Raw genomic sequence first — 21,452 nt, forward strand, 5'->3', positions numbered from 1 at the left:
GTGTGTGGATCGGGAAGTTTGGGCATCTCTGCTGAGACTGCTGCCCCCGCGACCCGGCCCCGGATAAAGCGGAAGAAAATGGATGGATGGATGGTCAAATCAAAGATTGGCCAAATAATTGAGGAATGACCAATTAAAAATCTAAATAATTTGTTTTCCTGCTTTGATGCAAGGAATATTAAGAATTTGAGATGTCGTTCAAATGTAATGCCACTTTTAAAAACACTAAACACAAATAATCGTCAATGCATTTATCTCTACGAAAGGAAACTCACACACCAGTGCTAGATTCAGGATCCACCATAAACCTGTCACTGATCCATGACCCAAACTAAAATAACTTCTAATATCAAAGTAGTTTTAGGTCATCTACTAAAGTCACATGATAGAAGTCACTGTTTTCCTGTCAGAAAGCGACTTCCCTGTCATCTCCAGGTCATTGCTATATGATTAGTTAGATAAACGTGGAAGCCTGATGATAAAACCAACACCAAATGACGGCGTTCCTCTCAGAGCCTCTTTGATGTGATCTTCCGTAGGGCTCTCGGCTCTCCTCCTCTGCTCTAATTAAACTGCCGAGTCATAAACAGTGTGGGACAGGCAGCATAAAGATGATCGGGAGGCTCTGTCAGCGGGGGACAGCAATTCACACCTCGCAGCAGGTCAGGCACGGAGTGTGGAGGAGAGGGGTCACAAGGGGTCAGTCTGCCTTCCTGTAACATCCAGAGGGAAACATGTTGGAAATGTGGATCTAATGTACACTCTTCAATAGAGGTGACTGTACAAAGGGATTAGTGACAGAACATGCTGGTCGCAGAGGTTTTCTGTCTTTAATTCCTCAGCTGTACCATTTGCTTCAGTATAACGTTGTAATCTTTAAACAAATATTTGATCAAACACTTGCCTTTAGCTGCCAAAGTGCAGATGTTTTGACCAGGTTTACGGTTAATATCTCTGTAATCACCAGGTCTGTCCACTTGAAAGAAAAACTAGCACAAAGATCAATATCTTGACTGCACAAATGAACTAAGGTGATTTTATGGAAAAACTTTAAGCTGCATATAATTAATACAGCACTTTAAATGTTTGTTGTGGGGGAGCTAAGTTGATGAAACTCACATTTTATTGGTGAATAATTGTGCTAAGTGATGATATATGTATTGATTTTGAAGGACGTCGTGAAATAAGTGAAATTACAGCATGAAAAAGGCAGACACCTTTTTCGATCATACGCCCTGCCCTGTTCACTTAAACCTAAAGTTTTGTCCATATTTGGACACACCCGTTCCACCTATTATTCATACTTACAATATTTTATTGACAAAAGAACCAATAAACCCTAGGACTATGTTTGTATGTTGCCAAAGGTTATTTTTAGCAAAATTTTTTGGCAAACAATGTTGGAGGCGACTGACCCCTCCCACTGCACGTAAAGCACAATCACATTACAAAAGTTCTTGCCTATGACAGGTGTGATCATTCAAACATCAATATCACAAACGTCTCCTGAATACCAGCACCCCCGAGATCTGAAAGTATTTTCTGTATATTTTATATATAAACCTTTGTATTTTTTTTCCTTAAAGGGCAATGAACTAAATATGGTAACTTTGCTCACATTGATTCTCTGCATAATAATGAAACATTTTGAAAAATGTTACAACAGAAATAGACTTGTGTTATGTCCACCAACACTCTGAAATTGAAACTATTTATTTCAAAGTATTTCAATGTGTGCCCTATAAAGGGTTAAGGATGCAGAAATGGTTATAGTTTATAGGTTATATATAATGTTGGTGTTTTAACAGTCTGATCAGTGAAAATGTGAAATTCGAAATATAAAACCTTTTGTTTCTTTCTCCTTCAGTGTCTACAGCACTTAGTCCCAGTCACTTCACTGAAGCCGCTGTCAGAGCAAATCAGTGCAATTGAAAAGCAATCATGTCCAATTGATAATAACATCAGTAAACCACGAACGCAGCTGTGAATCAATACATGGTGAGTGTCGGGGTGTCAGTCTCCACTAGCAGGAGGTCAGAGGTCCCGCTCTTGACCCATCCCTGACCTCGCACTCCCAAACCGCCCTGGCGAGGAAACGCTTTTGGACGTCTGCGGCTCTCTCCCGCACACTGACTGATTACACTTATCGTTTGACGGATCTGGTCCACTTCTTTTTGTCTTGTCCCCTCTCCCTCGTCGCTCCCCACTGCTCATAATTTGACTTTTTATCACCACTCGCTGCAAGAGGCAGTGTGAGCCATCCGTCATTACAGGCGCACGCTGACAGCTCCTCACACATGCATGGATTTTTACATTTGACTCAATCCAGGGGCTTACTTTACTGTAACTGATTCAATATTCCTCAAATGAGCCGACCAATCTATATACACGCCACAGTGGATGGAATGATCTATTGCCTGGTCTTAATAGATTTCCCAGGCTTCAGAGGCAAGCCACTTTAGGGGGAAAGGTTATAATCTGTGCAATAAAAACATAATTATTCATTTGACTAGCTGGATAATTTATGTTACTGAAATACTGGTAGCTTTTGAGCAGGAATTTGCGTGTCAGCTTAGCGTTAGCTCTGCTGTAAATAACATAACAATGAACTGGAAGCAATAGAAAGTTGTAGAAGTTTGCACATAAAACACAAAATAAACAAATAAAAGATAATAGTATTTCTTTATGTAAAGCTACAGAGCATACGTATACAGACCATTTTGCAGAGGTGAGTATCCAAAAATGTTTACTCAATAATCATCTTTTAATTCCACTTTGTAAATGTCTGAAAGTGCCAATACAATTCATCTGCACAGTCAAATAAAACTAAATCCTGATCTAAAGTGTGGACAGTCAGTGTGAGCCGGAGCTCGTTGGACTGAGGCTGGTGATGGAGGAGAATCCAGCAGCAGGTGAGGACAGCAAGTTTTTTCATGACTGATCTTAAATTCTTCTTCGCGTTAGAGCTGTGCACATTCTGATCAGTGCTTTCAGAGATAAGAGTTGGCAACGGCTTGCAGGGCTGAAAAATAACATTTAGGTTTCGTGAATTAAGAGCACCACGTGGAAAATGCCCCAAAACACATCCTAAAAACAGGGTTCAGTGCCGATATTCACATTTTTCAAGCGTATATAGCTGTGTACTTCATCTTCTATAAAACTACATTTTTATAATAATACATATCTACCAATACCATACCAACTCCATTATGGTAACTCTTTATTTTACACTACCTTGATACATTGTATATAACAAAATTTAGTACAATATAATCTGCTTTGTAATAATGTATAAGAACTTTATCCATGTTGTACAAACACAATGGAATAATGTGTATTAGTACTGTGCAAGTACATAATATAACAAGACTATGACCTTTAGGGTTAGAGTCAGTGTTTATTGTTTATTTATTTAGATCCCCATTAGCTACTAAATTAAGCAGCTATTCTTCCTGGGGTCTTAACAATTTTAAACACATATTAACATCAAGGCTGTGCAACAATGAAGACAAATACAGAAGTGCACACAAAACACACAAACCCACACACACACACACACACACACACACGACGAAACACAACACATATACACTGAACATTAGGGCTGCAACTAACGATCATTTTGATAGTCAATCAATCCATCGGCTATTTATACAACTAATCGATTGGCTGTGAATAGCGCATTGAAACGGTGAATGTTTTCTTTTTTCTTTTCTCTTTTTCTCTTTTTCTCTTTTTTTCTTTCCCTTTTTCCTTCTTTCCCTTCTTCCCTTCCTTTTCCTTCTTCTCCCTTTTCCACCTTTTTTCCTGCAAAGTACTAATACACACGTGACTACACATTGTTACAAAGCCCATTACACTGTACCAAATTTTGCAGGTACAATGTATCAAGGGTACTGTAAAATAGTATGTTGCCCTTTGTTTACACTACCTTGATACATTGTACCTCACTAAATTGAGTACAATGTAATGGGCTTTGTAACAATGTGTAATAACTTGTACCTATGGGTTAGATACACAATGGAATAATGTGTGTTAGTACTTTGTAGGTACATAATGCAATAGGACATAAGATCCTTAGGGTTAGGGCTTAAGGTTAGGGTTAGAGTTATGTCTTATTACATTATGTACCTGCAAACTACAAATACATATTATTGCATTGTCCATTTGGAAGTTTAAATCGATTAGTCCAAGTCCACTGTTGACATTTTCTCGTGTCAACATTAAGCTTTTGTCACTTACATTTTTGCGTAATGTAATTCATGCCTTTAAATGTCAAATATCAAATGTGTTCCTTCAAAGTAAGAAATAACATTACTCAAGGTAAATAATACTGTGGTAAAACTTCCCTTACAGTACAGTTACTTCACAAAGTTACTCAAGTACATGTACTTGAGTAACTTTGTAACAGAGTGCTGCCCGCCTCTCCCATTATGGCGGTGGGATAGAGAGAGAAGGCAGTGGAAATGGGTTGTTTTGCATTTTATTTTGTTTATATCTGCCTTTTACGGGCTGAGATTTGCGAGCCCCAGTTCGCAGTGGAGGAGAGGGCTGAAAGAGAGGGAGAGAAGCCAAGTACTCTCAATTTCCTTCTAAAAAGAAAATTCATTTGCAGTTGCTAATGTAATGTCATCGTTGTGTTTACTGAGCGTGGATGATGTATAGGGGATGTTGCATTGAGTGAGACTGCTTAATGATGCATAGAATTAAGTCTGTGGCTTTCAGCTGAGCTCCCCTCGTTTTCGCACACACCCTCCTCCGAGTCCATACCTCCTTCCCTTCCCACCCCTTTACCTCTCTCTCCCTCTCTCTAATCCATCCTCCTCTCGCCGTCTCTTTCCAGTGCAGGCTGTCGTGGACTGTTGGCCACACGGTGCTCTGTGCTTCGCTGCCGAACTCCATCAATCATTGCGAAAGGAAGAGGGTGCAGATATGGGGGAGGTGATAAAAACAATAAAAATGTAAGATATGGTTGGCAAAAAGGAGGAAACACATCATACATAGACAGTGAGAAGAAGCCGCTTTGTAATCCTGGAAGAGAAAAGATAAACTTTAGAAAGAACAAGCCCTTATATTTAATGATCCGCTCTGCACAGCGCCAGTCCAAATACCTGCAGCACAGTGTGAATATACATGTTATTTCTGGCTGTAATCGAGATGGTGATGGAGCCCAGGATGAGGATGGTAATGATGATGTGATTTTAGTGCCAGCGTTAACAGTTATTACCTGACCGTGCTGAGTGGGAGGAACCGGCTGCTGCAGAGAATTAGAGATTATTTTTAGGAAAGCAGACATCATCTCTCATCTCAAAATGTTAGCTTACTATTGTTACGAAAGGAATGATTTATTATGGATTCTACCTGTTTCATTATTGACAAGAATATGTTTGTTAAAAAATATTGAATACTTTGGATTTTTTACAATGAAGTTATTCATGGAAATCAGAATTTTTTGGTGAAAATCAGTCAGCATCAGCAGATAAGAAGAGTAAAAATCCTGGTTCTCAGACTTTTCTCACCTCCCTCACTTACGACCGTCCAAGAACCACCAGGTCTGCATCTGGAGTAATTCAGGACAAAACTGTGTCTAAAAGGGTCTAAAATAGTGTGTAAACTATATATGTAAACAATGCCTAAACTAATGTGATTAAGACTAAAATTTAAAGTATCACCTAAAGAGGCCCAAGTACCACCAGTGCGTCCCACAGGTTGAGAACCACCACTGTCTTAGCTCATTGCACATTGGGCAATGAGGTCATTGATTTGTTTGCTTTATTGTTGATTAAAACTAAGTGGCTAATTGCTTTATTATCCACTATTTGTGACTGAATCTATGGCAGAAAAATACATTTTTAAATACATAACTTAGCATTTTGACGACCTTTTCCCCAAATGCTGTGTTTTTATCATATGCATGTGAGCAGTTATGATCAATAACGTTTCAAGGCTTTGCAAAAGTCTCCACAATGTGACAGCTCTTTGAAATGTTGCATAGATGACACTCACAATAGTCCTGTGCCTTGCACATATTTGAGCTGTCGATGCCAGTTTTGTTTGCGTGTTGATTTTACTCTTTTTCTCCTCGCACTCTCTGTGACTCTGTTGTGATCCAGCTGTCCAGGCCATTCATCATTCGCCCGCCACTCTTCCCCGCACAGAATTATTATTTCTTTGATGTGTTACTAGTTGAAAACAAATCCATTTTTCTGGCCATCAATTTATCATTTGGAATGGGGAGTCACACTTGAGTTGTAGGGGCAGCCACATTTCCCCACTGGGGGTGCGTGTGTGTTTGTGTGTGGGACCAATACACTGTACAGTTTACAGCTGTCTATCTATCGGTTTGCAGTTAGCACTACCGCAATCATGTGCAATCTGTACCTTTAAAGGCTATATTACTGTATGTAATTAGTTTGCCTTGTTTGTTGTTTAAACACTAGTAATTACAGCCCACAAATTGAATATTTCATTAAACAAATACATGTATGTTGGCCTATAAGTGGCCTGATCTTCTTCTTCTTATCATTATTATTATTATAATTATTACTATCATTATTATTATCATTATTATTATCATTATTATTATCATTATTATTATCATTATTATTATATTGTTCACAATAGGACGGACAAAACTGAGATTAAGACGAGAATAAAGAGGAAGGCACAAGTCAGAAGTAAAGAAGAGTAGAAGTGATTGTTTGAGACACAGAAAGGGAGAGGGCTTTCCTCTCCTGCTCTCACCCTCCTTCACCTAACGTCTGTGATAATTTATCACTCCTCCTAGCTTGGCTGACAAACTATTTGCAGGAAAATGAGTTTTTCCGCCACGGATTTGTCCTCTGGGAATAGAAAGGAGAGCTGCTGTTTTTATTCCTTGGCGCACACACACACATGAGAGCAGCGATTGTCGTTGTGCACACACCCACACGCAGGTTGAGGTCTCCCGTATTTACTGGGGGGGAGGAGGGGGGGGCGGTTAAGATAAATGAGGTAAATTAATAGAGTCACTGAGGGAAAAGATCTGCTTCCTCGACTGACACACAAGAGATGAGCGCATACACCGCCACCATATCCCTGTGTTATACCTGCCATCCCTCCCCTCCCACGCACCCCTCTCTCTCACTCAGTGCCCCTGATCCCCTGTTTGCCCTCCCACAGATGACAAATGTAACACCCAAACAAACAGCGATCAGGCTCATGCTGCATAATGTCAGCTTAGATCAACACTGTGACAACAGCAAATATCACGGAATCAGTGCATTACAGGCTGTGAAAGAGGGCCATCAGCACCGGGCCCGGCCTGGGTCACTGCTCTCAATCTCGCTCTCACCCTCATCAACCAAGATATTGACAATGTGCTTGACGGAGAATTACACCACAGTAAAGGCCTAATTACACTGCTATTACCCACAGCTATCCATGATCGTCAACCCATCAGCAGCTTCCTCTGCCTCTTGTAACGCCTGCCGGCATTACACTCTTCATATTTCTCTCCTCTTTATTGTCTGTTGACACCAGAGTCAAGTGAGTAGCACTTCATTATAGACGTGTGTGTGCAGAGTATTGAAGAGAATTATTATAGTCACGTGCTGCTGAGTCGTGTCGACAATATTTTTCTTAAACAAGTGGATTGCTTGAACATCTTGCAAAGTTAATGATATAAAGTGAAGCTTCTGGGGTCTTCAGGATAGGCTGGTTAAATCATACACTACCCTTTACACTACTCTGTCATTAGTAGGTTACTACACATCACATTAGTACATATTATATGACAAGGAAGCTCATTTTACATAGTGAGTTATTCTCTTTTTTTTTGTCAGACTAGGCCAAAGATGGCTGTTAGCAGAAGAAAAGTCTATTTCCAGTTTCCAAACCACATTACACACTCAGCAAACAGCTTTGGATTTCACAGTATTCATAGGCAAAAGTTTAAAAGGCAAATGAGATGATACGTTTCACCACAGTCAGGCACATTTCAGACTTTGGTAAAAAAAACACAAAAAACAGACCTTCTCTATTTGTTTGCAATGTGTTTGATCCATTCTTTTTGTCTATGTCCTGACATCAGAGGACTGTTGGCTTCTGATCCCTCACAAAACACTACAACAACCACTGAGCGGCTGAGTGATGAATGTCTCCGTGGCGACGGTGTGTGAGTGACAGGCATGAAGACAAGGTTGACCAGTTGCTCTGATCCTCAAAGTGTCCAGCAATTATAGTGTGTGTTAGCGGGGGAGTTTGTGATCCAGCAAAATGAATTAAATTGAGGAAATCCCTTTTTTAAACTTAATTGTGTTGGTCAAAGAGTGTTGGATATGATTAATTGAACAATAACTGTTAAAGGGGACACTTCAAACTATGTGTAAACCAGAAACATAAAGAGAACGTGCACGGAAATCCACAAACTGATTTCCGAGCCGCATGGGCAGTGGGCAAAACACAAGTAAACAAGGCTCACATGGCTTAAGCCCTTCTGTAGCTAATGGCCATTACAGCCTGTATGTCATTGTCCCGCTCACAATGGCTTCCATGCTGGGATTTTGTGCAGCACTTGCTGGCAACAGTTATTACCTCCCCAAGAAAACTTAAGGGGGGGGCGGTCGAGAGAAGAACAAGAAGATTTGGGGGTCCAAGGGGAACACCAGCAGGAGGGATGGGGGTGCTGGGTCAGAGGGCAACACCAAAGCGGAAATGGGACGCACCCCTGAGACAATGGACAAGGCTGGTCCAAGACACACACACACACACACAGGGCTGAGAGGAGGGTGCATGGGTGGCGCACAAAACACAGGACGGTGAGGAGAGAAGAAAGATGCAGGCAGGGTAAGAGGGAAACCAAAACAGATGGTGGAACCAAGGGGATGGTCACAAATCAAAAAGCTAAGGATCTGCCGTGAGCATTGCAGGGCAGAGGGAAAACAGCGCTCAAACATGACATCTCACATGGAAATGGCATTTTGACACGACCAGGGATTAGTCGTTTTTCGTGAAGTATGGTTCATATGGGGCGACTGTCAGTGATTATAATTATCTAAAGTGAATGTTATTGTTTCACATGCACATTAATTAAAACACAATACATCAATTATTCTGTAACCAATTGCTAAAGCTTATATAGAGAATTAAAAAAGCGCACTAACACTTTCTCTTTGGTTCAGGTTTGATCTTTGACCTATTGCCACTGTATTTACTTTATGTTTGACCATACGCAGAACAAATGTGGGACTGTAATATAATATAAATCCAAATATGAACCACATCCTGTCTGCTGTGGTGTAATTAGATTGTAGTTACTCAGAGCTGAGGAAATCCATGCTTCATCAGTGCCACAGAAAATTTGAAGTCTAATGGCAACATCGATATGTTCCGAAGCGATTATGACCTAATTATCTGCCTCATCTCGACTGGATGACCACAAAGAGATGCGTGCTTGGCTGCATTTATAAAAAGTTGTCATTAAGTGGGGTTTGTGGCGAGCTTACTTCGTGTGGGAGCTTTGGGAGGAGAGAGCTGGAGACGGAGTGAGCGCGTGAAGCTGAAGTGTATTTAACGCACAAAAAGGTTGCATACAAGGACACTTTTTTTTCTTCTTCATGTGGACAGGTGCAAACCAAAGTACTTTAATGTCAAACTGTAAGATCTAAAAATCATCGACGTGTTTTAATGGAATATCATAATTAAGCCTGTTTGGATGTGAATGTGTTCAAACGTAGGGGTTTTGTCTTACCTGGGGCCGGATCAGCGTGTGTTCTGGACAATGTGTAAAAGTCATGGAACCAGTTTTAATTGATATCCCGCAGATGTACACAATAATCAGGTGCTTTACTTGCATTAAAAGCAATAAATAAATCTATTCAGTTTCTCATTGACAGGTTTTATGAGTCAAGCTTGCTACCTGAATAAAATGGACAATGCAGGAGAGTTTTCTTCCTTTTTCTTTTACATAACGCAGGCCATTTTGCCCAGTCAGAAAGGTTTTGCTCCGCCTGTGTCATTTAGCCTATAGGGCCTATATACTGCCGTTTCCGAGTGGGGTTTATCTCGTAATAAGGCACAGGTAACTGGCTTAATGACAGGTCTCATCTATTCAAACTGAGGAGAACCCGGGAATCAGCCAAACGTGTCCGCGCGTCTGTCTTATCGCTGCACTCGGAAGTGTTAGACTTGCTCTCGTGGACACCAGTGGCCGCAGGTCACGCGCGCCAAAACTTTGCTCGAGAAACAAAGTCAGTGACAGCATCAACAAGACACACCCTGGTGCAAAGACAGAACAAAGAAAAAAAACTAAAATACTGCTTCTTTCAGATGCATCTACAAGGGAGGTGAAGACGCGCGTGTGTGAGTTTGTGTCGCAGAAATTCTGTAGGTTTTTCAGAAGCCCAAAAATATGCCTTTTTACGCAACATTGAGTTTGCCAATACAGAAACATCCAGTCAACTTGTAATGACACAATTAATTGTTGTACAAATGTTTAATGTGCATTTGCCCTTTTTCATTTGTTGGCACTGTTGGTTTTCATCTGGTGATTTTATTCTGATCATTCATCGAGCTGGCCCGTATTTTGACAGAATCTTTAAATAATGCCTGTATTACACTTTACCTTTGGCGAAGGCGACGTCTATAATTACGTGCCTTTTTAATTCGGAGTATGGTAGAGCTAGATACAATCAGAGAGTTAATTCCTTGTTAAACTCTGGGTAACCTCTGCTGTGCCGCTTGTGCCTCTGGGCGCATGGCATCTTGTCCCCTTCACAGAGCTGCGGTGTTTCAGCACATATCATGATTCCCTTTTGTGTTCTTACAGTAGTATTTATTTAAAAACACTAAGCCCTTTGTCCGACGCTGTCTCTGAAGTCAACGAGGAGCTATGGACTTCAATCGAGGCTGATGAGATAAGAACATCGTTTACGCATTCAGAGGGCCCCGTCCAGGTTTTTCTTTTCCTCTTATTTTTAAGTTTGAAAAATCATGGATCAATTGTCTCAAATCGTGCAGTTTCTTTACATTATTTTTGAAATGCCATCAAATCTCACCCACGTATCGAGACATAAAGCAGCTTTATTGGCGCAGACTAAATGGTGCCACGAATGAGCGTCATTAGAGGTGTCGCGTTTGTTTAACAGTTTAGTGAGAACAACATGAGCGCGTTTTAACTCAGGGGGATCCTGGCTCCATGGTGTGACATCACGCGTGTGCAGGGCCCATAACGCTGCGTGTGCGCGCCAGCGTGTATTTACTTCAGGGCCTTCGAACATAAACTTTAACACCTGCACATGACTGTGTCCTACATCATTTATTGTCTTGGTGCTCTGAACGCACACGCGGACTTATTTTGTCACAACCATTTTCTGAATTACCATTAACGGCCTATTAAGGCTGAGCTTTAAGGGAATCGTTTTGAGAGCAGACAACATTTTATTCGACCATATGTCCTAAAACTATTACCTAAACGTACACCAATACCATAAAAAATTATCAGGGCAATGAAAATCGGCAAATAATGTAAACCTAATACAACAAAGACTCTTTTTTTCATGTTGTGACTGTCTTTGTTTGTTTCTAATTTTCACAGTCTTTTGCGTAAAGTTTATATATGCGTTAAGTTACACTTTACGCATGTATAAAAACGTGCGTAAAATAGGTTTTACAGAGTTGTAAACAATAGCCTATTGCTGAGGTAATCTCAATAGTAATTTATAACTCATTAAGGAATAGCCTCCGTTATCTCGGCTTCCACAGTCAGATGGCAGGCTACACATCTGGAGCTAAACTCCGGTCAACTCTTTGGCAACTCTGTGTAGAATGTGTCTGTGAATGGCACTTATGGCTATATCCAAATATTCACGCTCATTAATACATTACTGCGCCATTTGTCAGAATATCTGTTGGGAATTATTTTGTATTGACCACGCCTCTTTCTGGTTCCACCAATGGCAGCGAGGCGCCTTCCGTCGCGCACAGCTATTGGGATAAAACTGTCCCGTCTTGGCATCTCACACAAAACACATCGCGGCCACGGAGGAACACTGACGCGGCACACCGACCTAAAGTTTTGGATAATAGCTACCTGGACATCTGCGGGACAACGGGCTTTTGTGCTCTCGTCTTCTTAAAGGTGAGAGAGGCGCTCGCTTTTTGGTGGAGTCGGTTAAAGAGGCGACGATGGATCAGGACTCAGAAAACAGATTCTGATAGAACCGCTTTAGTTTGTAGCGTTAGTGATCGGTGCTGTCTGGTGTTTATGGGGTTTAACTCACTAAAAGTTTGAGGAATCGGCATTTTTAATTTCAGAGAAGAATACATTGGCTTATGCTGCCATATTATTATTATTATTATTATGAAAAATGCTCTCAGAAGGCAATGACGCTTTACATAGGCCTGTGCATATTTTAGTCAAACGAAATCGAAAAGTTTAGTGAATATTATTTCGGTGTTATAGATTGGCTTACAACGAAATTAATGTGACCATAACTTTTTCTTTCTCTTTCAAAAAAAAAAAATGCTTGCTTTAATTTTTTTTGGGGGGGACCAGACGTTTTTATGTTAATCCAAAAACTGATGACACACATCACAAATAATCAGATATGTTAATTGTCCACTAATAACCATGAAATAGCCTAATCCGAATTGTGAAGTCAGTGATCCATCATTGGGAAGCTATTGTTATTGTAGGTTATTTCAGAGGAATACAGAGCGCATAGTGTTTCTGTAGGTTATTGGCCTTAGACTATGACATGTTTTTGCTACAGTCTCTTCTACGTCAGTGAATCCACACGCGCTGCGTTTAAATCGTAATGTGAAGCAGCACCTCGTTTTTACAGTGTCTACAAGAAACTAAAGACCCGCCGCGTCCGCATGTCATGTCGCTGTCAGGCTTGTCATGTCATCAGAAAAAGTCGATCGGTTGAATTGACCTACAAGTTGTCGCCTATAATCTCTTTGTTAACAATTACGCATCGCCGATCACACAAGACAACGTCAACAAACAAAAAAAAGAAAGAAAATATCAGGCTACATTTATGATCAATTATTGACTTGATTGGCTAACTGTATTTATTTATTTTCAACCACACCAATATAGATCTACCATTGGCTATGGACGAAAGAGGTAGGCCCTGTCAGATAATTTCACAACAATATAATTTTCCGATCAAATGGTTTGGCCCATTTCGGCTGTAAATTTGCCAGAGCTTCAAAGTCATTCTTCAAGGCTAAATGAAGCCTGCAGACTATTCAAAGCTAACATCTTATAAATTTAGCAGGTTTGGGGCGCAGTGTGCTTCGGTGGACACATGCAAACACAAGATTTAGGCCAACAGAAAAAGACTCACACTTTCTACACGTGGATCAAGGACAACTCAGGGAAATGTCTGGCAACACTGGAAGAGGTAAATACACAACATCGGCCTGGATTTATTAATAGTGCTCTGTATATTTTTCGCAAGTAGCTTCATTTATTTATTTATTTATTTATTTATCAATCAGGCTTTAAAATGTCCCTTCACCAAGTTAGCATTATCCTGGGAATACAGCATCGGAGGCTATGGAGTTTGCATCGGCTTTTGTTTAGGCCTATGCCTTAGATTGACACAACTGAAATGAGTAAAATGGATGAAATTCTAGATTTGACCCTATGTTGTGTGATAGATAACCGCCAAAAGGGCAAAATAAAAATCTGTCAAATATTTTATTGCCTTTTCCTTATTTTCTTAATCATTGCTCTAATTTAAATAATCCATAATAAACCTTGTCTTTGTATTTTAGACGATGAGTAAAACTTTTACACTGCTCCATTCGATAAGGTGTGTTTTCTCACAAATACAATGGAATTATCAGGATATTATTATTAACCAATGCGATCATCCAACCTTTATTATTACCTAAACCATAAATATTTGGCTGCATAAATATTTTTGATGTAAATCCTCGTCGCTCGTGCAAAGCTGTTGCTCATCGAGTATTTTCCATGACACTCAAAGTTGTTCATCCTCCTCCTTCCCCCAGGTCATGGGGGTCTTAACCAACTAGGTGGAATGTTTGTAAATGGCCGTCCACTTCCGGAGGTTATCCGGCAACGCATTGTGGACATGGCTCACCAGGGGGTCCGGCCCTGCGACATCTCCCGCCAGCTCCGGGTCAGTCATGGCTGTGTCAGCAAAATACTCGGACGGTATGTTTCACCAACTGCTCGTATTGTTGTGTGATGTATTTGAAAGTGTTGATTTGAATGAATAAGTAAATAAATCATTCACATCCAGCTACATGATTTCAAACCTTTTCCCTTTGCAGCTACTATGAAACCGGCAGCATTAAACCCGGTGTGATCGGCGGGTCGAAGCCCAAAGTCGCCACTCCAAAGGTTGTGGACAAGATTGCGGAGTACAAAAGACAGAACCCGACAATGTTCGCCTGGGAGATCAGAGACCGTCTGCTGGCGGAGGGCGTGTGTGACAGTGACACTGTCCCGAGTGTTAGCTCCATAAACAGGTGACTCACAATCATCAGGGACTCTCAAACTGTGGCCCATGTTCCACTGGAGCTCAGGGTCATTTTAGACTCTATTCATTTCAATAAGATACTTTTCAATTTATGCTCCAGTTTAGACTTTTATAGTAGATCTTGCAAGGTCAAAAATTGTATGTGATACTTGGTATGAAAAAATAACTGAACTACACAGTATTATGGGAAGAAAATCATTGTATTTTATAGAAAATCACGCTTTGCTGTAAATGTGACCGCTGAGCTACTCAAAGACAGTTGGATATTAACTTGTTATTGTAATTACCTCACTGCTGCTGCTTGCTCTCTCCCTCTGTAACAACCTCCTGTTTTCTTTTTTCTTTTTTTTTGGCAGAATAATTCGCACAAAGGTCCAGCAGCCATTCAATCTGCCTCTGGATGGAAAAGGCCTGAGCCCAGGTCAAACATTAAGTAGGTTTACATCCCACACATGGGCATTATGATCTGGGTTAAGCAGGCAGGGTGCTTATATTAAGCCCTTGACCTTGTGATCTATGATACCTCCTCTTTGTCTGTTATACCTTTGTTTTACTCGCAGTCCCCAGTTCAGCGGTTACCCCTCCTGAATCTCCACAGTCGGACTCTTTGGGATCCACCTACACCATCAACGGTTTATTGGGTATTCCCCAGACTGGTGTCGAGGGCAAGAGGAATCAGGACGACAGTAAGAATGACCTCTTAGTTAGAGTTCAGATCAAATCAAAAGCCAATGACTTCTGTTCGCACGTACAGATGAAAATGAAACAGCACAATAAGATGATAATGCTCCTGTGTGTGTCAGGTGATCAGGACAGTTGCCGGCACAGTGTGGACTCTCAGGGAAGCGGGGGCGTCTCCAGAAAGCCAGGGAGACTGGATCATTTCACAGCAGCGACGCAGCACTTGGACTGCGGCTTTGACCGCCACCACTATCCACCGGACACCTTCAGCTCAGCGTCCAGCAGCAAGTCGGAACAAGTAACCATTCATTTCATTTTTTTATACACATGTTCCTGGAAATGTCTGGATTTGCTTACAGTTTTTCATTTGTCTCCAGACTCTGTACCCGCTGACACTTATCAACGGCAGTCTTGACGAGGCCAAGAGCAGCCTGACAACATCCAGCTCAGCTATTAGTCGCAATCTGGCAGGGCATCAGGGTTACACGATGGTCACGGGTAGGTTACACTTATCTGTCAAAGTTTCACATGTGCCACGGGTTCAGCTTTTATTCATGGCCCTCTTTTAATTTGCATTGTGTGTGTGTTTGTTTTTGTTCCTCAAAATGATTCTGCGTTCAGGCTTCGACCTTTTCTGTGTCAAAAGCATTGAGTACGATTCTTAATGTATGATTTACAGCAACGGTTCTGAAACTTTACACTCCAAGTACCACCTAAGATTTAAAAAAAATGTCTCTTGAACCTGATGAGATCTAAACTTGGTCTTTAACAAGGCCAGGTCAAAACAGGCCTAGCCAGTATGGCTCCACACTAAACCAAAAGAGAACAAAAATATGAATAGCATTTTCTGTTATTTATACTAAGAACAAGAATCAAAGAGGAGAAGTATCACAGTTTTATAAGCACAGCAGTGGAGGTGTCTAAATTCTTACCTTTCCCCATATTGTATTGATTTATAAGCTACAAATGACTAAAACAGTTGGGTAAACTTTCAGAACCCGCCGTGTATCACCCCACTCATGTACACCTCTCTCCATTTCATTGTCTCTGCCCCCCACCCCCACCCCCCTGGCTCCTCGTTGGCCCGCGACCACCTCAGAGCCCGCGCAGCCACTGCCGCTCTGTCTGAAACAAGAAATGTCTCCAGAAGTGACCAGCACCAGCCCCTCCCCAAACATGATACCGTCAAACCTAGCCTTTGCGGAGCTCCAGGCCCTGCAAAAGCCCATCTCAGTCGGCAGCTGCAGTAGCTCCAACCATTTCCCCAATGCCATCAGCTCCTTCTCCCATCATGCACCTGTGTACGGCCAGTTCGGCAGCCAGTCTTTCATCTCAGGTAACAGGGGCATCCATCAACTTCACGCTCTCGGTCATAACAAACATGAACTGCCGTGTGTGCGTCCTGCATTGTGTCGTCTTTATAGGTTTCTGTCCCGTATGCAGCAGAGGGGGGATAGAGTAGTCAAAATATTACCTTGACTAAGTGTAACAGTACTCGAATATGATTTAACTCAAGGAGAAGTAAGTAGTGACTCAAGTATTGTGCATAGCCTACCATATTGGATCAAACAAAAGAACAGAATGGAAACCAGCAATGACAAGTTGACTAGATAAGACTTCATTGATCCCACACTGGAGAAATCCTCTGAACAAATGGTTAGGGCCAAAGGAACAGTCAGCAGAGATGTATCTATCTCTCTGACAACTGAAACCCGCATAATAAAACAGACTGGTACGCGAAATGTAGCGTAAAATGCCTTCTGTGTTGCGTGCGCTGCTGTTTTGCCGCGTCTTATGTGCGTCCAATGTGAATCTGTGTGAAATGACGTGAAAAGAATGAAAAGAAAATTGACATTGATCCGGCTCTTTTTGCGATTTGAGATACTTTCGAAATGTCATGTCGATCTAACAAAGCCTGGAGTTTAAAATTGAGGCGATGGCAGGTTAGATTTCCGTAGTAGCAACTCTGGTAAGTTAGAATGTCTTTACTGGGACAATCCACATGAAACAAAAACAGTCATAATATTCAAAGTCTGCTCTGTATAAACTACTGTCTAATTATTTTCTTATAAAGGTGTCCAAAAGTGGTGAGAATATTCAAAAACATTTGCGTGACGATGGTCAGGTTTCATTATATCATAATTAATAAAATTTATTATTCTATTATTATTATAAACGGTGTTGGAATAATGTATTACAAGAGAAACAAGTTACAAAATTACTTTCTTCAGTAACTAAGGAATATAACATATTACTTAAAACAAAATACGGCAATATATTAGTGATTTAAGTAACTCTAGTTACAAGTGCATTTAAAAGGTTTGTATTGATGTACAAACGAATAAAGTGCAGCACCAAATCAAGTTTAACACTGGTGTATCAGATCTACAGTAGCTAATGTCACTAAAGCAAAATATGATAGAAAGGAAAAATAAATCTCTGACTGCACTTTTGCTCTGTGGCGTTATTACTATTTTCAGTTTATATTTTGCCAAAAGTAACTGAAAGTAGTGTAACTCAGCTTCATTTTTGAAACAGTAATATGTAATGCAAACATATTACATTTTTAAAGCTGTAGTTACTAATATAGAATATATTGCAATTTTAAAGTAATTTACCCAACACTGATTATAAACTATTATTATTTGGACGTGATTTTTTTTAATCTTATGGCTGAAAGTCCGATCTATTGACCAAGATCACACGAATGATTTTAAATATTGTCCCAACTTTTGAACACCTTTACGAGAAAATAATTGGACCCTAGTTTACACGCGCTGACAGAGGAGACTTTGAACATTGTTTTTGTTTCTTGTGGATTGCCACAGTCGTCATGGAGTTCCTACCCCCGCCTCAGTTTTGAACACCAGGCTTTTTTCGACAGCCTATTCTCTCGTTGACTTCACATCGCTAATCTTTATATTGCTCTCCAGGGCGTGACATGGTGAGTTCCACATTACCCGGATACCCACCGCACATCCCGCCTCCAGCGCAGTCAGGATACTCATCTTCAACAATTACGAGCATGGTAGCAGGTAGGCCACACGCACTCACGTTCCTCCATCTGAATGTGAGGAACACACGAAACGACGAAACTCTTTAGGCCAAGGGGCAAAAAAAAAAAAAAAAAAAAAAGGTGATGATTTACAGTGAGCCAGGAAGTTTTAAAGCCACATTGCGGTACATCCCACGTTTCATGTTGCTATGACGCAAGAATAACTTAACAATTGCCAGTGACTAACTCTTAATGATCAGCTAGACAGCAACAGTGTTATTTTTCACGAGGATTATCAAAGGAAAACTATTTGGTTACGTATAGGCACTCACATAGGGCATGTGTTTTTTTATACTAATTGTATTTCATTCTGTTTATTGGGTGAGATGTTTCGCCTTTATGGCTTTAATTATTTCATATCTGCTTTCTGATTATATAAATGTTTACTCTATTAAACATATACACAATACATTCAAGATGCAAAAACAGCAGAATCTTTCCTTTTGTCGAAGTTACACCGATTTCATTGAAAATTTGTTTTGGCTCATTTCACCTGATACAGAAAAGTCTCCATACAAGGGCGTGTATTTTTCAAATAATTAGAACATTTTCAAAATCAACCTTCAACACGATAATAAAGGAATAAACAGTATGGATGCTCCGAACCCACTTTAAATAAAAATGGGCCGTGGCTTGCGAGGTTTTGGAGATTAAAAGGAGATTGTGTTAATAAGTAGCCTTGCCAGTGTGCTGAATGGCGCTGGTGTATGTATGCAGTGCTGCACTTGCGCCCGGGGGTACTGGGGAACAGGCTGGGGGTTCCGCCTTGCTGCCCACACCCCCATCGTCCCGACACCTCTGACCACACATCGCCATGGGAACCAGGGGGCCCAGGAGAGAGAGAGCGAGAGGCACAGAGTATAGGCTTGGCTGACGTGGGTTTCAGATCTGTGAGGGGGGGGGGGGGGGGGACACAAGAGGAGGAGGTGTAGTGTCTGGGTGCCTGGACTTCTTCTTCGATTGCATTAAAGAGTTCGACCTGAAAATATGTCATCCAGAGAGGTTTATTTCGGTGGGAATCCTAAGGAGGAATCCGTTTTTTCTTGGTGACTCGCTCAGTGTGGATATTTGCATTGGGCACATAAGAGAAGCTGAATGTTATCGTTCTACAAAACCATTTTCACACAGTACGTTTTATTAAATTCAACCAAGCCATTTGTGCAAAAATAATAAACCAGGACCAAAACACAGGTAAAAAAGTTGTGACAAAAAGCAGTTTCTTTTGCATAGCTTTAGGTTGATGTGCATGTTTTTGGCTATTGGTCCTCAGGGTCAGGACAGAGAGACTAGGAAGGGACCCCAGGACTGTGAACTAGATACCTCTTCTATTCTGTAAATCTCACTTAGATGTAAAAACTCTCCCGTCTTTTTTTTTGCGATATGGATACTGTGCCACGACAAGGCGATGCCATGCGCGGCTCTACTACTGTGTTCACTGTAGGCGCTTGTTGCCGCTCCCGTCGCTCAAATAAAACTGTTAATTGTAAATTTATTTTCGAGCTCCGTTCCAGACATCAGTGGCGTTGAACATAAATGTAATGGTTCTCATCAGGAGAATGGTGATACATTGTCTCCGTGCAAGGGGCTTGAGACTGCCAAGTCCCGTCCTCGCGGGTGTAGTGAGCCAAATGTGTGTGTGTGTGTGTGCCTTTTTATTTGAAGTCTGCCCTTCGAAGCGCGAAATGAGAGGCTCTGATTTATTATTTTTTCTGGTGGGCTCACTGCAAGGAAGCGTTGATACACAATTACTGAGTGGAATAGCGGAGGGAGGGGTATGGGGGGGTTGGAGTAGTTAGGAGGGGAACAAGAACGAGAGGGAGGAGGGACTTATTCCAGCTAACATAATTACCAATTAGATATTGAAATGTAACAGGAATAAAGTAAAATGGAGTGAAACTAGGCTAAAGAATGACCTGCCCGGGTAGGAAGAGGGCGAGCTGGGAGGAGGTTCGTTGCGGGGGACAGAGGGCTTTGAGAAAACTGAGAGGCGATAGCTACATGCACGCACCACTGAGTCGAGGGATTTTACCCTGAGCCACCCACCTGCACCACAGATTAATGGTTTACAGGCTGCACACTAACCGTTTGTGAATTATGAGCTAAAGCCGGCCATAGACACAGGCAACTACACTTGTCACCGTGTTGTTTGTCCACTTTTTCAGATAACAGCTCTTTCCTTCAGCAGGTTTTACGGTTGTACGTTTCATCTTGCTTTATGGAGATTGTTTGTTTTGTTCTTTTTGTTCAGGACCGGATTACTCGGGACAGTCCTACAGCCATTCTCCGTACACCTCCTACAGTGAGGCCTGGAGATTCACTAACTCCAGCATCCTAGGTGAGTAAGAGTAATTCCACCTGGAGAGACTCGGGACAGAAATAAGAAGAGGTGTCTGAATGACCTTGAATGAACTTAAAACTAATATCAAAATCTTTCCTTTAAAACATGTAAATTAACTTGATACAATATTTACTGTGCTCTGACTGAGCATTGAATTAAACCAGAGGCTTAATTACGTTACAATTCAAGCTCCAGTTTTTCCCATATCTCCACTAGTCTTTTTGCAACAACAACTGTCCATATTCCCCTGTCAAATCATCACCCTCTAATTCTCTGTCCTCTCTTTTACTGTCAGCAGGTTCGCCTTATTATTACAGCTCAGCATCGCGCACAGCCCCTCCGTCCGCAGCCGCCTATGACCATCTTTAGCCCCGACGTTGCCGGCGGCGGCCGTGAAATACAAAAGGGCACAAACCAGGAACATTTGGCTCGTGACCGGCCCCAAGGATGTGAACGTGTGAAGCTGCTGAGGAAATAGCCACTGGATTTTGTTTTTACAGCTATCCGTCGGCACAAAGCTCATTTATGTTTGAACGGACTTCTGCTGCGACATATTTACAGCCACTGACGTTCGTAATATGGCCAAAGAGTTTTATTGCCTGTTTGCCACACAGACCACGATCCCAAGAATATGCAAGAACATTACACACCGACTTTTGTTTACATTCATAATTGTGTTAAGCCTCGACAACTTCCTACAAAATACTGTGTTCCCTGGACCTGTTAGCAATATGTACATAATGTAAATGATGAAATGACAACTTATGTGGGAGGAGTGGTGATGCAGCTTGAAATGCATATGTTCAGTTTGCTGTCATGCTGATGTTTTAATGTTTGGTAACAACTGTGACTATTTTTTCTTACACTGACATTAATA

At 41.2% G+C, this 21,452-nt stretch overlaps 1 protein-coding gene across 9 annotated transcripts; it reads left to right on the top strand.

The window, feature by feature from the left end:
- Positions 1 to 12,006: 12,006 nt before the first annotated feature.
- On the top strand, positions 12,007 to 21,452 carry pax8 (paired box 8). Of its 9 annotated transcripts, none has more exons than XM_079551478.1 (13): positions 12,013 to 12,118; positions 13,085 to 13,111; positions 13,266 to 13,391; positions 14,008 to 14,173; positions 14,293 to 14,490; positions 14,858 to 14,934; positions 15,062 to 15,187; positions 15,305 to 15,480; positions 15,560 to 15,680; positions 16,282 to 16,518; positions 18,116 to 18,217; positions 20,486 to 20,572; positions 20,871 to 21,452. In XM_079551478.1, the coding sequence occupies exons 2-13, from the start codon at positions 13,099 to 13,101 to the stop codon at positions 20,942 to 20,944; spliced, it is 1,503 nt and encodes a 500-aa protein (XP_079407604.1). In that variant the 5' UTR covers positions 12,013 to 12,118; positions 13,085 to 13,098; the 3' UTR covers positions 20,945 to 21,452. The 9 variants fall into 9 exon arrangements, with proteins under 9 accessions (XP_079407607.1, XP_079407606.1, XP_079407604.1 ...); XM_079551476.1 differs by having other exon boundaries at positions 12,020 to 12,118; positions 13,263 to 13,391; XM_079551477.1 differs by having other exon boundaries at positions 12,020 to 12,118; positions 13,263 to 13,391; positions 20,874 to 21,452.

This window comes from Gobius niger, assembly GCF_951799975.1.
Source record: "Gobius niger genome assembly, chromosome: 2".
Lineage (NCBI taxonomy): Eukaryota > Metazoa > Chordata > Actinopteri > Gobiiformes > Gobiidae > Gobius > Gobius niger.

Coding starts and splice junctions, on each gene's coding strand:
- pax8 (XM_079551476.1), top strand. Junction 15,481..15,559: donor CCAGCAGCAAGTCGGAACAA/GTAACCATTCAT, acceptor ATTTGTCTCCAG/ACTCTGTACCCGCTGACACT. Junction 20,573..20,870: donor CACTAACTCCAGCATCCTAG/GTGAGTAAGAGT, acceptor TTTTACTGTCAG/CAGGTTCGCCTTATTATTAC.